The sequence below is a fragment of the Cavia porcellus genome, unplaced genomic scaffold (genome assembly GCF_034190915.1).
Source record: "Cavia porcellus strain 051 isolate PalLab524CR breed Dunkin Hartley unplaced genomic scaffold, mCavPor4.1 scaffold_6, whole genome shotgun sequence".
NCBI classification, from domain to species: domain Eukaryota; kingdom Metazoa; phylum Chordata; class Mammalia; order Rodentia; family Caviidae; genus Cavia; species Cavia porcellus.
In genome coordinates, this window is record NW_026947489.1 from 77,917,793 (window position 1) to 77,936,399 (window position 18,607).

Genomic DNA, 18,607 nt, shown 5'->3' on the forward strand with positions numbered 1-18,607 from the left:
CTCTGCCTGAGGGGAATCGTGAAAGGTCATGATCTGTGCGTGCGGTGTCTCTTCTGTGCTACTCACTCTCCAAGCATCCTCAGAAGCATCTCAATGAACACAGCGAGGCATGGCCCACTCCCTGCAAACTGTCTATGTACTGTACTATAACAGGCGGTCACGTTGGACTTATTTCAGGTGACCCTAGCCTTGGTACTGACTACCAGCAATGTCTGCGTCTCAATGGCCCCCACCTTCAGGGAAAGGTACTTCCCAACCTCTGGCAAGTGGATGCTCTCCTGCTCAGAGGCATTTAGAAACACAATGCCCCTAAGAGGAGAGGCCTCCTGACAAGTGTCAGTGTCTAAGCCCCCTTACAAAATGGCCAACCCCTTTTGATTCCTCAAGACATCAGCACCCCTTGCCTTTCAGCTATTCCCAATGTTAAACCCCAGCTGGTCACTGGAAGGTAGCCTAGGCCCACTCTTAGGGACTTCCCACTGAGCAGTGAGTCTCCATAAAGAGTGCAAACCTTGTATTTAAATCCACTCCACCGTTTTTTTCAAAAGTTGAGGAAGCTTTAAAACAACGCATGATGAGAAAAAAAAATCTTTTAAATTTGAAATGCATGATACAATCCAATAAAATTCAATGAAAATGTTACCCTGGAGGGAAGACACAGAGGAAGAGAATGAGGACCAAGGTCACACGCAGACAGAACTGCCACAGGTGAGTACAGACTCCGCCGAGACTTCTAGGGGCTAAAATGAGGAAAGAACTGTGCCCCATAAAGAATTTAAGGTACCTAAGAGGTTTACAAAATTACAAAAACCTGCGGCTAAGGTGTAGCTCAGCAGTAGACCACGTGCCTAGTTAGCACGCACAGGGCCCTGGGTTCCCTCCCTAGCACCGAAAAACAAAAATAAAACCACCCCTGCTCAAAAGAGGCTCAGCTTTTACTAGGTACTAGAGGATTTATTCCTGAGAATAATGCCTATCAATGGGGTTTCTAAATTAAGAGCTTTTCAGATTTTCCAGGCGGCTGATGGATATGGCCAAATTGCTGTCCGGAAAGGCTGTGCTAATTATACCTTCTCCTGGCACTCCGCTGGCTCCCCTACCCTGGGATTGGTTATCTTGGGGATGGGGAGGTGAGAATATGATAAATAAAAATATAGTATTTTCATCTGTAACTCACAAAATAATGCTGAATATTTTACATATCCATACTGACAATATGTATTGGGTATATTTCCTGCCTCATATCTTACATTTTCTCTGAAATTGTCTGTCTCTTTTTATGCTGATATCTGGAGAAAATTCTCTTTCTGTTCAGGATATGGATGCAACATCTCTATTTTATAGAGAAAACAGGTTAAATAACTTGGTCAAGGCCACTCAGCAAAGCTGGGCTAGGGCGGGGACACTGGTAACCTACACTAAAGGTGGTCGTATCAGTAAATGTGCAAAAAAGTAAGAGAACAAACGGGGTCCCAGGCCATGATCGGGGAGGCCCGGGCCTGGTAGACATATAACAATTGACTTTCTTGGCCTGCAGCTGTGAGACGCTTTTCAGGTCATCTGTAAGCGTGTGTGCCAGGGCTCCATTACATCACAGAATCAGATTTTATGCCCATTTGAAGAGAGACCAGACTACGGTTAAGGGTCAGAGGAGGTCACACATTAAAGGCACCTGTTGGTATCTATGGGGAGTGGGAATTTGAAAAAGCCCAGGGGTTTCCCAGGATTGCTAAAAGACCGAGATTAAAAAGTCCATGGTCACTAAGCAAGCAGGGCACAGCTGCACCTGGACAGGGCACCAAAGGGGACGGTGAAGTCTTGGTAATGCTTAGGGAAGACGGGGACCATACCCAGCCTACAGCTGTCGCGTCTGTAGCCTGCAGAGACTCCAGTCCCAAGCCAGCACAGGAGCTGAGACATAGCCTGCTGGTTTTTCCTGGCAAGACAGGACCCCAGCCTACTGAAGTCACACCTCCTTTAATGGCAACACAGCACCTCTTGGGGGTAGAGAACTGAAACCCCTGAACCAGAAGACAAAACAAAACCCCACGCATCCATGTTCCTGATTTGTTTTTTCTTCCCTCCATGCTGGGGATGGAACCTCGAGCCCTGTGCATGCTAAGCAAGTGCTCTCCCACAGAGCTGCATCCCTGGCACCCGCCTGGCTGAAGACTAGAACGGTGATGTTCACATACAAAAGAGCAGAAATATACTTTGTTGCTCTAACAATCATTATTTCTGAAAAACATGGTTCATACTCGATCTTCTGGGTCTCAACATGCTCAGGCAGCTTGCTCACCTGAAAAGTACTAGCCGCCTCCCCTGAAGCTTTGGCAACCCTAAGAGGTGCTCCATACACACTCATGAACACTCCCAGCAGATCTGTGTCTGAGACTTTACATCCCTACTTGTAGAAGAGGAAATTGAGTGATGGAAGCAAAGATCAGCTGTGTGGCAGTGAGACCTTGGGGACAGAGTTCGGGCCAAGTCCTCTGGAATATGCGCTTCATGGTCCACCCACATCAGAAGCCACGAAGCTAGGAGTGAAAAGCACCATTTTTCCCCTTTTTTGGTAGTCCTGGTAATTGAACTCAAAGAAGCATACGGTCTCACTAAATTGCTCAATTGCCCAGGCGGAGTTCAAACTTAGATTTTCCTGCTTCGGCCTCCCAGAATGCCAGGATTACAGTTGTGTGTCACCCATGCCTGACCGAGAAATAGTCCTTACTAAAGAAAGTACTTCATTTATCTTAGTAAGACAAATACATGTATATATATATTTTTTCTTTTGCAGTGCCAGGGTTTGAACCTAGAGCCTCATACATGGTAAACAAGCTGTACCACTGAGCTACCCACTGGTCCATAGAATGAGTACTTAAGAAAAGGTTGTCTTTTTGAGACAGGGTCTTGCTATGCAGTTCAGGCTGGCCTTGAGCTCACTTTGTAGCCCAGGCTGGTCTTGAACTCACAATGATCCTCCTGCCTCAGCCTTCCAAGTGCTGGGATTATAGGCATGAGCCACCACACCCAGCAAGAAAAGGTTTAATAAGGTGTAAATCATATACCATAAAATTCACCCCCAGTAACCTGTAAAATGGCAAGGAATGTGGACACTTACAGAAATAAGAGTATTACTTTTCTGCTCAGAGGAAGTCCAGGGACATGGTGAACCCAGCAGTCAGGTTTCTGTCCAGGAAGCAGCCTGGTGGGTCTGGGACGCCTACCTTGGATTCCATACAGCCGGTTGAGGCGTGACCGTCGGGCCTCATCAGTGTAGGGGACAGCAAGCCAGGGCATCTCACTGAAGTACTGTTTGAAGGACTCCTCTGACCTACATACAGACACATGTGGAGAGCAAGCTGCTGTTACCTGGAGTGTACCTCCTCGCCCAGCTATCAGGTTGCACCCAGGACCCTTGGAGGCTGGGGTTCTGATCACTGTGCTCCTCAGAGAGCAGGCTATGGGCGTGTGCTGTTCTGCCCATTCTTGTGCCCACCAAGAAGCACGTGCTTTCCCACAGTCTGGCAGGCCATTTGAGCACCCTGCATTATACCAATCACATCCACGGCTGACTCTGTGTTTTCAGTACAGACAGGGGCTTGGATATACACAGCCACCCCACTCCTGTGATATTTCTAATCTGCTTATGGAACTACGATCCATAAAGGACCACGCACTTCAAAAACAAATGTACACCTATGATTCTAGGTAGAAGAAACTCCCAGAAGTGCTGGTCTTCTCAAGGGATAGCCAGACTGGGGATTTCCTGGAGGTAGGCTTGGGGATGGAGACAGACTGAGAAAGGGAACAAAGGGATCTTTTGGGTGATGGCAAAGTTCTCAGCCTTCAATGTGATGATGATGACTACACAGGTAATTAGGCAAAGCCCACTGAACTGCATAACTAAAATGGTTGCATTTTATTGAACAGAAATTATATTTCCAATAAAGGTGACATTGTTTAAAGGCTCTAAAAGTGCCTGCTCTCCCTGGCCTGGCTTCAGGGCTGCCGCCTTGTACCCAGGCAGGGAGCTATGGCACAGATCACAGGCCAATTAACCAGGTAAGGGAGAGTGGGCTGGTGGGAATACAATGTGCAAAAGGCCTTCAGCCTATGGGCACTTTACAGACCCCTCTGAGCAGCAGTTTAAAAGGCAGAAGCAGAAGGAGCTCACTGATGGGTGACGCCAGAGAGCTAACAAGATGGGGAGGAACCTGAAGCTAAAGGGACCTGATTTGCTCCAGGAAAAATGTCCCTCTACGCTCCTCGCTTTTGTGATTCCTTATCCGTGTGCATTCAAACAGCCCCCAGACAGAGTTTACGGCCAGAGCCAAGAAAACAACTGTACAACCACCCAAGACAAATGTCACATTGTGTTTGTCTCTGGCTTCCTTCCATCTTCCCCATTCCATATCCTTTTCTCACAATTTAGAAAGCTGAACAAATCAGAAAACACATCCTGATCTCAAATAGCTCAGGCCTGAGTCGGGACACGCCCCATCGCTTACAGAAAAAAGAGGTTTGTCTCAGCTCCCTTCAGACAACACATGAGTAAACGTGCAGTGTTATCTGCCTCCCCACCAATAATCTCAGATGTCTTCCCCAATCCCGACCTTCACGTCCTGCGATAAGAAAGAAATGTAAAGCTACAGAAATGGACCTCAACCACCTACGGGAAAGGGGGCAGCACTGCCTGTCTGCACAGACACACACACGTTACCTGTCTGCACTAACAAAGATGATCTCAAATTTCTGGCCTGCCTCCTTGATCTTCCGGTAGGATTCAACCAGCACCCGGGTGAGACTTCGGCAGGGTGGACACTGAAAGAGAAGAGCAGAGCTCTGCTGCGCAACAAACCTCTGTTTTTCAGCCACCTGCCGTCAGAGACCAGGTCCGTAAGAGCCAAGTAAAACTGGGACGGCAAAACCCGTGTACTGGGGCTGGGGATTTAGCTCAGTGGCATAAGCACCTGCCTTGCAAGCAGGCGGTCGTGAGTTCGATCCCTGCTACTGATTAAAAAAAAAAAAAAAACAAAACCCAGTGTATCAAAGAGGTGGTCCTCAGCTTGCCTCTCTTCCTGGTGAGCATCCCGCAGAGGCCCTGTCCAGCCCAGCGGGTAGCAGTTTGAACAGCCCCCCTGGGGGCCCTGAGAGGTATCATCTGCATGGGTTAGGAGGAATAGCCTTCTAGATCAGTCTAAAGAGGTCATCTTCTTGTCTCTATCATCATTCATAACATTAAGCAATCAATGCATACCAGAATGCATCAGTGCAGAAGGCAAGGAGGACAGGAAATTCCTGCCAGGGCAGGCGCACCTCCGGCAGCCAGAAGCCAGCCTCAACTGGGCTTGGTGGTGACACTGCTGCTGCTTCTTGCCTGGATGAGGGAGGGACCAAACACTCACCCAGTGTGCGGAGAAATAGACTCCCACGTGAGACCCCTCCAGGCTGCTGCTGTCCAGCGACTGCCCGTTATTTCTAAGCAAGGGCCCTGCGATGACTTCCCTGAAGGGCTTAGGTCCCCAGGGGAACTCCAGACCTGAAATAGGCAACAGATGGGACAACCGTCAGGGTTCTTCATTATGGCCTGGGACCCCAAAAGCCTCAGGATTGCAGGCAAGACAACTTAAACTCAGGACCCAGAAGCAGGGGTGGAGACTTACAGGAGAAATAAAACAGAACAAGTTGGGCATATGGGGATACATGCCTGTAATCTTGGTACTGGTCTTGGAAGGCCGGGACAGGAAGATCACAAATTTGAGCTCAGCCTGGGCTATTAAGTCAATTAAATTAGTAAGATTCTATCTCAAGAATAAAAAATAAAAAGGTCTGGGGGTATAGATCAGTGTGAAGGCCCTGGGTTCAATTCCAGTTAAACCCCTCCCCGCAACCACACAGAACAGAGTTGCTGCTTATTTCAATGAGGACCAGATTCGGAAGCCATTGCCTCCCATATTTCCCATGAGTCAGTTCAAGCCCAAGCCTGGCATCTCTGTGGTTCTCAGTGTTGACTGCATGTGAATCAACCAGAGAATTAAAAAATACAGTGTTACCGGGTCCTACCCCCAGAGATTCTGAGTCAGTTGGTCTCGGCTGCAGGTCAGGGAACAAAGTGAGAATTTAAGTGTAATTAAAAATATAGAATGACGTACACTCAACCCAAATGCTTAACAGTGTGACAGTACTTAAACCTCAGGCAGATGGAACAAATAATAGTTCCCAGTCCAACAGAGAAGTCATAGGGTGCGCCAAGGCCCACAGCCTCAAAATTGCCTGAGGGGTTCAGGATGGGAGGGAGGAGCACAGACAGTTTACAAATGCAGGTGGCCAAGCTCACCTTGAAACACAAGAACAGACAAATCTCTGGGGAAGGGTCCAGGTCACCTATATCATTAACAAGCTTTGGAGTAACGTGTGTGCACACCAAGTGCAGATCTGGTTCCTTCATGCCCTGTTTTTTTTTATGGTACTGGGGATTGAACTTATGACCTTGCATTTGCCAAGCAGGTACTTATACCACTGAGCTAAACCCCTGGCCCATGCCCTGTTTTTTACAGAGAATAATCCTCCAACACAGATGGAAAAAAAAAATGTTTTAAACTGGAACAATTTGTGACCAGGGCTGAACCCTCTAATCTGAGAAATAAGAGAGGAAGTTGGGGGGTGGAGTCCTCCAGGGCAAGTGGGAAGGAAGCAGGGCTTTGCTGGTCCTTGAGCAGGGCGTCAGAGCAGCCTCCCCGGTCCATGACTATAGTCAGTGAATCAGCAGGACCAAGGCCAGCGGGACTTTGGCTGAACTCACTCTGGCCAGGAGAGCACCCTAAGTCTGCAACTCTGCTGTGGTGGCCAGGTGGAGCCACTCTAATACTCTAGTCCCCGAATCTGAAATCTGGAACTTTTTGTGAGTCACTGGTGGTCATAAAGATTCAGATTTAAAAGCATTTTGGACTTTAGATTTTTAGATTTAATGATGCTCAACTAGTAAAGCCTATGCAAATATTCTAAACTCCAAAAAACTTCAAAATCTGAAACATTTCTGCTCCTAAGCATTCCAGATAAGGCATATTCAATCTATATTTCAAAAAGAGAAAAAAACAAAAACAAAACAAAAAAATAACACCACCCCACTTAGCCTTGGTCTAACCAGGAAGGTGCCAGCTGCCACGTAAGCAGCAATAGAAGCCAGTAAGTATCTGCGCCTTCATTGCTTTCCAACAGCCTCCTGAGCCCTCAGAGCTGAACTTTCTTCTTCAGACTCCATCTGCTTTGGCTCACGAATTAAAGCCCCCTAGAGGGACATTCTGGTCCCTTTATAAATCTTAACCGTGACCTGGAGAATACCATAATTTCGTGAAGACGATGTTTTCCAGCCACATAAACCCACTTACACACATTTCATTAGTACTGCCTGGGCCCGCAAGGAGGGGACTGGGGCAAGAGAAGGCGGGAAGTCAGCAGCAAGCGTGCAGATGGACACAGGCGACACCTCACCTTCCGGGTCATCGCGGATCACCAGGAGCCCATTCCTGCACACAACCTTGCCAGTGGTAGCATCTAGGAATATTAGTGATGGAATGTTGGAAATCCGGTATTTGTTCCAAAGTTTAAGCTGTAAAGAGAAAAGAAAGTGGTTAAATCCAAACCAAAGTAACTGGAGAATTCTGTTTAGGCCCTAAGGGAAGACAAGTGGAGAAGCACTGACGTGTGAATCAAGGAGTAACCGGACAGCAGGGCCAAGGAGCAGGTTAACTCTAACCCATGTGGCCTGGTGTGCACAGAGCCCCGAGTCCCCCCAGGCTCAAGCTGTGGCAGAGGTTGATGGGGAACCACCCTTACTCCCTCTCACTTTTCTTTTCCTATGGGCTCGTTCGTGAAAAGCATGAGAATGAAGTTGCACCACACAGTCTAAGACGCAATCAGACCTCCACCAGGCAGTCAGGGATGAAGCAGGACTTCTTTCCCAGCAGCAGGTAGAGGCGGTGGCTGCTCCTCTGCGTGCCTGCTCTCTGTGTCCCTTAGTGCCAAGGGAGAAGGGACAAGCTTTTCAATAATAGCAAGGAGCTGAGATGCCCCTCAAGCCACCTCACCAGGCCCACATTCGGAATGTCACAGCGCGAGCCATTTGGATACCTGGGCCAGCGGTGCTCACGAGCAGCCCAGGGAACCACTCAACACAACCTTCTGCCTACTGGCGGGCTGCTGAGCAGACTGGCCCAGGGTCTAAGAGGAATGAGGCTGGGAAAATGTGAGCCTAAACCGCCCAGGCAGGAGCCAAGTGTGTGCAGGCCCTAGGTTTGCTGCCTGCTGCATGATGAACACCCACAGCACGCAGGACAGGTAGGCCCGAGTGGTTCTCATGGTTTCTACTTGTCCCCAGCAGTGAGGGAGCAGGACAGGCCATCTGCCCTGAACATCAGGCTCACCTTTTCCTTGACAAAGGTGCCAAACACATTCACTGGAAGACAGCCTCGTTAATAAATGGTGCTGGAAAAACTGGCTCTACACATACCGAAGACCAGAGATGAGCCTGTATCTTTCACCATGCACTCAACTAATTTGGAGTGGATCAAAGATCCAAATATTAAATCAGAAACATTAAATGTGCCAGCAGATAGACTAGGTGAACTCTTGAAGACCTTGGTGTAGGCAAAGACTTTGTGGATAAAACTCCGATCTCATAAGAACTATCACAAAGAATCAACAATTGGGATCTCATCTTATTAAAAAGCTTTTGCACAGCAAGAGAAACCATCAACAGAGTAATGAGACAACTCACAGTATGGGGAAAAATGTTTGCCAGCTGTACCACAGACAAAGGAGGGAGAACATACAAAGAACTAAAAAAACGAAAACAAAACAAAAAATCCCCCCAGATCTCCCAAATTTAAAGACCCAACCCAAAAATGGGCATCTGAGATGAATACACATTTCTCAGATGAAGAAATACAAACAGTAAATAAATACATGAAAAAATGTTGAACATCACTGATCATTTGGGAGATACAAATTAAAACAACAGTAAGATTATAACACCTCACGCCAGAAAGAATGGCTGTTATCAAGAAATCAACCACTAACAAATGATGGAAAGGCTGTGGGGGGAAAGGAACCTTTCTCCAGACTGGTACAAACACTCTGAAAATCAGTGTGGAGACTGCTCAAGAGTCTCATTTGACCCAGTTACTCCCTTCTGGGTATCTTCCTAGAAGAACTAAAAACATCATACCATAGCGATATGTGTACCCCCATGTTTATAGCAGCACAATTTATAATAGCCAGATCTTGGAAACAACCTAAATGCCTATCAATTGAAGAATGAATAAAAAAATATGGTATTTTTATACAATGGAGTACTACTCAGCCACAAAGAAGGATACACTTGAGACTTTTATAGGTAAATGGATGCAACTGGAAACCATACTTGTAAGTGAAATAAGTCAGACTCATATGTGTAAACATCATATTCTCTCCCCAGTGTGAGAAGCTGAGAGAAATTTTATACATATACATATATTCATATATACCTATATATAGATGATAGTTAAGATGGTTATACTACTAAGTTCTCTTAACTTATCAAAAAGAAATTTTGTGCTAATATTGTTTGGACAATTAAATTCAGGTATCTTGTAGTCCAAGTCACTAATTCAAAGATAACAATAGGCAATGGACTAACCATTGTTGCCCTCTAATTACTTTGTTTTGAAATTTTATTTTTTTCCTCAAAAAAATAAAAACAGGGGGCTGGGGATTTAGCTCAGCGGCATAAGCGCCTGCCTTACAAGCAGGCAGTCGTGAGTTCGATCCCTGGTACCAGTAAAAACGAAAAAGACAAAAAATAAAAAATAAAATAAATAAAAACAGAATGTTAGGTTTCCTGCCTGTGGAGACCACGCCTTGGCAGGAAGGGTCAGAAGACCTCCCCTTCAAACTGGGTGGCCTCCCTGGCATGGCGTGAGTTTTTCCAGCCCTGCGTTTTGGTGAGCTCACAAAGAGCGACTCCGGGCTCTGTACTGGTTGTGATAACCTTATATTTGCATCATTCCAGAGAAACCAGAGACGCTGGGCTCAGATGAAACCTTGAGAGCAGAGGTCTCACCAAACAAATCCGTCTTTCACTGTGGTTCGCTTCATAAAGTTGCTGTGTAAGTGTCCACAGAGATTTTTGTTTTTAAAGCAAGAGTAAGATAATTGATTTTTTGTTCGTTTGTTAAGAAAGTAATTGGGGAGAGGGGAGTAATCACTGGAAAAACTGGGAAATAACAAATCACAAAAATTAAAGTAAAACAATCACCCGTGGTTTACCATTTAGGAGAGCTTAAGCCATTTTATATTTCCATCAGCAGGAAATGTGAATCCACATGTCCTAGTATCTTCACTAACGTTTTCACTGACACCAGTTTTCCCAGTTTGACAGGAAAGAACACAGGGACCTAATTTTTCTTGCTTATTTTTTATTTGTTGTTCAGGAGACACACGGTAGCAAACATAGGTTTTGTGTCCCCCATATGATTTATAACTGGTAAGTACGGAGATTGACCCTGCAGTTATTAACTGAGCACCTACTGTGTGCCAGGTCTGTTCTAAACACAATAGGAACAAAAAGACCAAAGTAGATGAAGTCATGGCCATCCTAGAGTATCTGTTCTGCTGTGACAGAAAAGATAACCAAAAACAGAAATAGAAAAATAATTTTAGAACTTCATAATGGATAGAAAGAAAATACAGCAGGGGAAATGCAATGGCACAGGTTAGAGAGGCTTAGGGAACGTGAACTGGAGCTCTGAAGAAAGACAGGTGTCACAGACCTCAGTAATGCAATGGAGTGTGACACATACACAAGGTGGGGGACCTGGGTACGACCCAGGGCACCTGCACAGAGGCTGGGAGCTGGCTGTGAAGGCTGGAGTGGATGCATCTAGAAGCAGCCAGTAAGGGGCTGTGATGAGCCCGGGGCAGGGTGTAGACCACAGCAGCACAGGAAATCCGATCCACTCTGAAGACAGAGGCAGTGGGACTGATGGGTAGACCGAATACTGGGGAGGCAAGGAAAGTCAAAGGTGATGCACCGAGCTTTGGAAGATGCTATACATATGTATTTTGTTGTTGTTTTAGTACCGGGGAATCGAACTCACAACCTCGTGCTTGCCAGACAGGAGCTTATGCCACTGAGCTAAATCCTCAGCCCAAATTTTGGGTCTCAAAAAATATTCAAGGGTTATGTTTTTGCCAGCTTGAACCACCGGTGGTACATGTATGACTGGCCCATTGGGTGGTTTGTACCAGCAGTGGCAGAAATGATACAGTCATGCATGTACCACCGGTGGTTCAAGCCAACCAGCAGTGAGACACAGGAATTACAGCTCCACTTTGAACATGATACTGGCTTGGTGCCTGATGTGGCTCTATTGGGAGATGGCAGGACCTTTAGGACAGTGATGGGGAACCGTTTAGAGCTTTGAATGATACAAACAAAACACTGCAGCACGTGTGCCATACATTTGCTGTCATGTTCTAGGAAGCAGGACAGGAAGGAGAAAGTTAGGCAGACAGGAACATGTGTGACCCCGGTCCCTTCCACTCTCTCTCTTTGCTTCCTAGGTGCCAGGAGAGCAGCTTATTCCACTTGGTGCTCCTCATGATGATGTGCAGTCTCACCACAGACCCAGAGGCAAAAGGACCAAGTTCCCATGGACTGAAACCTCTGACACCATGAGCCAAAATATACTCTTCCTCTCTGTAAGTTATTGCAGGCCTTTGTTACCTTAACAGAAAGCTGACTAACTCAGGCACATGACCAAGCGTGTTGTGGAGGCAGGGTTCCCATGAACCAAGATGAGAAACAATGGTGCAAGAGCCCTTTGAGACTGAAAAGTCAAATCAAGTTCTGATGGGTCAACCTCGAGATGCTTTGGTTCTGCTGCTTTTTCTTCTTATCCCTTACAATGGTCTGAAATTATTTTACTATTTCTTGTTTATTTTCTGTCTTTCTTACCAGAACAGAATGGCAGCTACTTCATCTGCTTTGTTATTCCTTAGATGTGCTATGGATATTTCATAAATCGAGACTCTGGGGAGAAGGAGGCTTGAGGTTCTGATCAGGGATCTCAGGTCATCAGTGACTATGTAGCTGTACAAGGTCATGGATCTGTTGAGACCTTCTAAGGAGAAGGCCTGGCTGAGAAAGAAATCCCAGGGCAGATCCAGGGCCTGCACACGAAGAGGGCTGAAGAGTGCTGGGGGAAGCAGGGGCAGATGAAGAGGAAAGAGCAGGCAACCGTGTCACATGCCACTGAGCATGAGCTTGGCAGGGCCAGGGAGTCAATGGAGTAGAAGAAGAATGGGCACCGTTCTGTGCGGCACACCCGCCCCAAGTGGGCCTGCAGACAGACTCGAGCTCTCCTACCCACACAGGAGGCAGCAAGAGGAGAACTATGAGAAGAAAAAAGGTTATAAACAGAGTAAGGGAAGTCAGGTGTGGTGGCATCCTTCTGCAACTGAGGAACTCTGGGAGGCTGAGGTAGGAGCATCACCGAGGTGGAGCCTAGCCTGGGCAACTGAGTGACATGGGAAGATACTGCCTCAAAATAAAGGAAAAGGGGGATAACTCAGTTTGAGAGCCCTGGGTTCAATCTCAACACTGCTAGGGAGAGAAGGAAGGAGGAAAGGAAGGAAGGGAAAGAGTGAGCGAGGGAGGGAGGGAGGGAAGAAGAGAGGGTCTGAGGGGGTGACCATGGATAATCCTCTTTAAGAGTTTTGCTGTAAAGGAAGTGGATAAGTAGGGATTTCATTGGAAAAACACACAATGAGCTCAGAGGGAGGATATTTTAAAGACGCAAGAACATGTTGAGCACGGTAGTACAGGACTGTAATTCCAGCTACGTGGAAGACTAAGGTAGGAGAATCTCAAGTATGAAGCCAACCAAGACAACTAGTGAGACCCTTTCTCAAAACAACATTTTAAAAAGGGCTACGGGTATAGACCCGGGGCTGGTAACACACACGCACCCATACATATGTGCACATGCACAAGATACGGTAACATGCTGACTGGGATGACCTAGAAGAGAGAAAGCAAAGATGAGTAAGAACTGCAAGAACGGGCTGGGGATTTAGCTTAGCGGCATAAGCACCTGCCTTGAAAGCAGGCAGTCGTGAGTTCAATCCCCAGTACCGATAAAAAGGAAAAAGACCAAAAAAAAAAAAAAAAAAAAAAAAAAAAGAACTGCAAGAACAAAATTTGTTTTTCTTTTTAATTTTATTTGAAAGAGAAAAAAAGAGCAGGAAAATCAAGAAGCAAACAAAAAAATAACAACAAAAGCAAAACAACAACAACAAAGACAACAATAGCTGCACAGGGTTTCAAAACAAGATGAGTGAATTTAATAATGGTTGTTATACTGCACATTGTTATCTTCAAAACAGCCGCTCAGGCTCTCAGATTCAGGAATAAAACAAAACAGTAAAATGGCACGAGAAACACTGGATTTCAAACACAAGTCAGAAGGAAATCCCCCACACTTGCTATAATGCATATTGTTATCCTTCAAATAGATGCTCAGACTACCAGCTTTAGGCCTGCAAAGTTAATCAAACAATACAAGCAAAGTTATTTTTTTACTTCAGTTGCTGAGTTCCTCCCAAATCAGCCCAGTTGCTCTTCTTTTTTTTTTAATAAACATTCTTTTTTTTGGTCTTTTTCCTTTTTTATGGGTACCGGGGATTGAACTCACAACTGCCTGCTTGCAAGGCAGGCGCTTATGCCGCTGAGCTAAATCCCCAGCCCGGTTGCTCTTTTTATCTCCCATCCTGTGTACCGGCTGGCTTGTGGGAGCGTGGTTTAACTTCTTGATTTTCTTCCCAAAGAACAAAATGCTTAATCCTAAATCCTTAAACACAGTGAGACTAGGTCACAAATTGGAAGACAGAGTTGTAAAAGCAGCTGACTTTAAGTCTGCATAGTTTTTCTTTTTTCCCATTTTGTGGTACTGGGGATTGAATTAAGGAAGCACTGAGGTACAATCCTGGACGGTTGGGATTTTATTTTGAGACAGGACCTTGTGAAGTTGCAGATTTGCAATTCTGCTGCACATTTCCTGAATGGTTAGGTTTACAGGTGTAGGTCACCATGCCCAGTTTAAGTCTACACTTTTATTTCAAAGCACTTTTATTTTTTAATCTGAATAGAAAGTCAAATTATTTACAAACAAAGACAATTCTGCTTTCTCTTTTTAATAGATCTACCATTTGTATCTTTTTCTTCCAGAACAGCATTAAGCAGCCAGCACCTTTATCTTCCACCTGATGATAATAGATGACTATGTAATCTTATTAGCAAATATATTAGCCATTGGTTTGAGATAGTCTTTACCACATTAAGAAAAAAATACTACAGATGCTGCCCTTGCTAGGTAAGGAAGAACTCGATTTCTTCTGGGTCTCTTACGTAGACAAAACTTTGAACACGACTCTCTGCCCCAATCCAAATCACCACAGCTATGTCTTTTCTCTCTAACCCTCCTTGGAGAGCTAGGAACTTATAACTGTACCAGGGCTCTCATCTTTTCACCCAAGCTGGGATCCCTCCTTGCTCACAGACCTGAAGGCCTCGGACTCAGTTTTATCCATTCATTTTGGGAACATGGCTTCCAAATAAAGGCCTGCTGGTTTAGTGGAAACCATTTTGCTTCTAAACTCAACTGACACAGAAAAAAGTTGGTCCTTTTATAGACTAACCCATCACATTCTAATTCTGTATGAATGATTTATATAGGAACTTATGTCATTCATCAGTGAGCTGTGTCTGTGGATTCATGGATTGTCTTTCTCAGGCTGTAGCGTCAAGGTTGCTCGGCTCTGAAACAGCACAGAAGGCACAGGAGTGATTATTCTGACCCTGTTGACCTCAACACCTGAATTAGAAAGAGATCCTCAGGTTAGAGATGTTGTCTCAGCCTGCACTGCACAGAGGCTTCTCTCACACCGACTGAAAAGCTTGGCTTAAAGAAATGACTCACCTTGTGTCTTAGCATGGTGTGTGACACCTCACATACACCAAAGGTTTTCCAAAAGGATTCTGAAACCAGCACTTTAATAACCATTTTTGGGTCACTTTTGAGGATAAAAGCTGTGGAACCTTTCACCAGAGAAAAACACACACACACAAAAGATCTGTAAGTTCACAGAGCTCACGATCATCTAGAGCCTGTTAGAGGAACCTGCCTGATCACAAGAGATCCTTGGGCCCCAGATAAAGAACTGCCTACTTTTGGCAGGGAGTGGGGAAGGTTGGGGGAAGTTTTTGAGACAGGGTCTCACTATGTTGTTGGCTTTGATTTCACAGTGATCCTCCAGCATCAGCCTCCCAGGTGCTGGGGTTACAGTATACTACCACATCGTGTCTATGATCTACTTGTGTTTTTTTTTTTTTTTTCTTTTTTTTGGTATTAGGGATCGAACTCACGACTGCGTGCTTGCAAGGTAAGCACTTATGCCGCTGAGCTAAATCCCCAGCCTATGACCTACTTGTTTTAACATTTCATTTCAGTGCAGATTTTGACCTAATGGAGAGAGTTACAATATTGTTCCAACTTTATTCTTGCCATTAAAATCTCCTCCAGCAGACTCAGCATCTAAGGTGGCAGCGTGGGTGATGACATCTGATTATCCTGCTGCTTCAAGGGTCCCCTGAGCTCCTTCAGAGCCTATGAGTGACTGTGGGGTCTGCTCTGTCCTTTCTCTTCAGGGTGACAGTATCTGAACCATCCAGCCAAGAGCTAAATGCACTTTCTTTCAAAGCATCCCTAAGAAAATTTCACACGCTTCCTTGTTACTGTACTATAGCCCTTTTTGGTTTGGGGCTTTTAGTTTTTTTGCAATGCTAAGGATCAAACAGACCACAGCAAGCAAGGCAAACACTAGGCAATGCTCTGCCGCTGACTTTCCCAGCCAGTATATTACAGCACTTCATCACTAGAGCTTCTTTGTCATCTTAAAGGTCCCTGGGGGAGGAGACATGGTGGTGTAGAAAAACAGGCTTAACAGGACCTGGACCGACATGCTGGCTCTGCACCTTAGTAGACGTCAGCAGGAGATGTGGGGCTGGACTTTAAGGAGGTTCCACTCTGCTCCTAGCACAGCCGTGCCCATGGCACAGGACAAATGTGAGACTGAGAGGAGGTGACGTGTGTGGAAACACTCTGAACTCTCAAAGCCCTGCACCCTCGGGACGCATCATTAATACTGGAATCCAATTTATGCTTATTTCCCCCTTGTCTTGTCAGCATCCTCTTCAAAAAACATTTCCTTGTCAACTGTATTTTACAGTTAATCAATCAACTGAATAGCTAATAGGCTGTAGACAAAACTACTCTGAGCATGAGGATTTCCTTTTGGAGCAAGTGATATTTTGCCATGAGCACCTTCTGCACCACATATTTTGGTGCCTATTTTATGTGGTAGGTTTGCTGTTGCCCTCTTTCTTTATCCCTTCACTCTAGTTTTTAGATTTCGAGACTTGAAAGGGGCATCTAGAGGAAAGAAATTTTTTTTGAGAAGGACTCTATGTTGCCCGGGGTGGCCCCAACCTCCTAGGCTCAAACAAACTTCCCACTTCAGCTTCTCGAGTGGCTGGGACATAAGCACACATGCACATGGCTGGGGAAAACGTTCTTTTTAAATTCCCTCTACGAAATTTGCTTGTCTCTCTACGTAAGAGAACCCTAGCACCACATAGCATTCTGAAAGGGACTCCTGCAAACCAAGCAAACCTCAGCTCTGGGCTCAGAGGACTAAAGCGTGAAATACAGTACGGTGTAGGGAGAAGAAGCTGGGTCAGGTACTTCCCATCCCAGCAGCTTTTGAACCTGAAGATGAGATCCAGCACAGAAGCTCAAGTGCCACTGGCTGTCAAGACTGTCTGAGAAAGGCTGATGGCAATTTAAGCACCTGAAAAGGGTGAGTTTGACTGTTACGGCTGCATTTGAGAAAGCTCACGTGACTTTATTTATTTATTCTGGTCCTGGAGAGCCAACTCTGGACTTCACGCTCGCTAGGCAGGCACTGTGCCACAGAGCTATGGCCTCAGCCTTATGTGATTTTAAACACATCCAATGTTTGCTCTCTTTTCAGTGCCTATCCTGGAAAAAAAAATTCCATATTAAGATCATTTTGGTGACATCTGTCACTCACTGGTCCTCCTCTTCTGTAGCTACGCAAGGCCAGGGGATTTCAGCAGATCATGCACAGCAAAGCCCCAGCCCCTAGAAAGCTAAGTACAGTAATATAGTATCTCAGTTCACCAACACTTCTGTTTGCAAACAGTTCTGTGAGCAAACACAAGTGTTTGGCCAAAGCTTGCTTTCACTTGAAGTTCGAAAACTGCCTCAGATGACAAAGCAACCATGACCGTCTTCCCCACACAAACACAAATGGAACCATCTCCCCCAGACCCATAAAACAAATTAAGTTCATAAATCGAGGTACCACTGTATATACACAGATATGAGGCCATAAAGATAAAATAGGAAAGAAACAAAGAGAACATTAGCTCAACTTGGCAGAAATGAAGAAGGATGACAAAACGGGCTATCCAGTTACTTGTGAGTTCCCATTCCTGACAGCTGATTCTGATTCCAAGGTTGGAACTATCGCCCTAGGAATGCTGGCCAGAAACCCTCTTACAGTGCTCCACAGAACAAAGACACACATATCACAAGGGACAAGACTGGGAGCTAAAAATGCAAATGAGACAGTGAGCTAAGCTGAAACGCTGGTGAGATTAGTCAGCACCCACAGGTACCGCAGGGAAATGCAGCTTGGTGATTTCTGAGAAGTCCCGGCTCCTGAGGGTGACGCAGGATCTGCCTCTCATGTTCAAGATTGAGTCTTGTACTTAACCAAGAGGCTGAGCTTTTATTTCTCAACAGCAGCTGCAAATCTGTGGGCTGAAGCCAAAGCTAACACAGATGTTGGATTAATCAGCAAACTCCTTAGATTGGTCAGGCAGAGCCTTTACAGACAAACTTTATCCCTGCCCTCCTACCCGATGCTGGCCACGGTCAGAACCTCCCCTTCTGCAAGCAGCATCAGAAAGCAGATCCTCAAAAGTGTCCCGCCCTTCCTAACCAAACACAAGACAATCTATTATATCCCCTCAAAGATTCTGGAGCCAAACTGCCTGGATTTAAGTCTGCTTCGGTCGCTTAAAAAGAAGCTGGTGACATCAGGCAAGCTACCTAATTTCTCTCTGGTATCTTCCTCTATAAAATTGGGATGACAAGTTGGGTGTGGTGGTGCATGTCTGTAATCTCAGCACTTGGGAGGCTGAGGCAGAAAGATCGCCATGAGTGTGAGGCCAGCCTGGGTTACATAGGGAGTTGAAGGTCAGTCTGGCCCACAAAGAGACCCTGCCTCCAAGAATGAAATGGAATGAAATCTACAGCTCACTAGGAGGCTGAGAAGATCAGATGAGAGGATGTAGCTCAGTGATAGAGCACTTGCCTAGCATATTCAAGGTCCTGAGCTCAATCCTCAACACTGCAAAATAAATAAATAAAACAGAGAAGATTACGTGAGTCAAGTATCTGGAATAAGGCCTACACATACC

The 18,607-nt window shown here is 45.7% G+C and overlaps 1 protein-coding gene across 1 annotated transcript in view; it reads right to left on the reverse strand.

Annotated features, from left to right (window-relative positions):
• The window catches only part of Nxn (nucleoredoxin), a 140,614-nt gene that overhangs the window by 17,003 nt on the left and 105,004 nt on the right, over nucleotides 1-18,607 (reverse strand). Inside the window, exons 2-5 of the mRNA XM_003469689.5 lie at nucleotides 7,492-7,609; nucleotides 5,406-5,539; nucleotides 4,721-4,821; nucleotides 3,225-3,331 (exon numbers count right to left, since the gene is read on the reverse strand). Of these exons, the coding sequence (XP_003469737.1) occupies nucleotides 3,225-3,331; nucleotides 4,721-4,821; nucleotides 5,406-5,539; nucleotides 7,492-7,609 (460 nt within the window). The remainder of the gene's footprint in view (nucleotides 1-3,224; nucleotides 3,332-4,720; nucleotides 4,822-5,405; nucleotides 5,540-7,491; nucleotides 7,610-18,607) is intronic.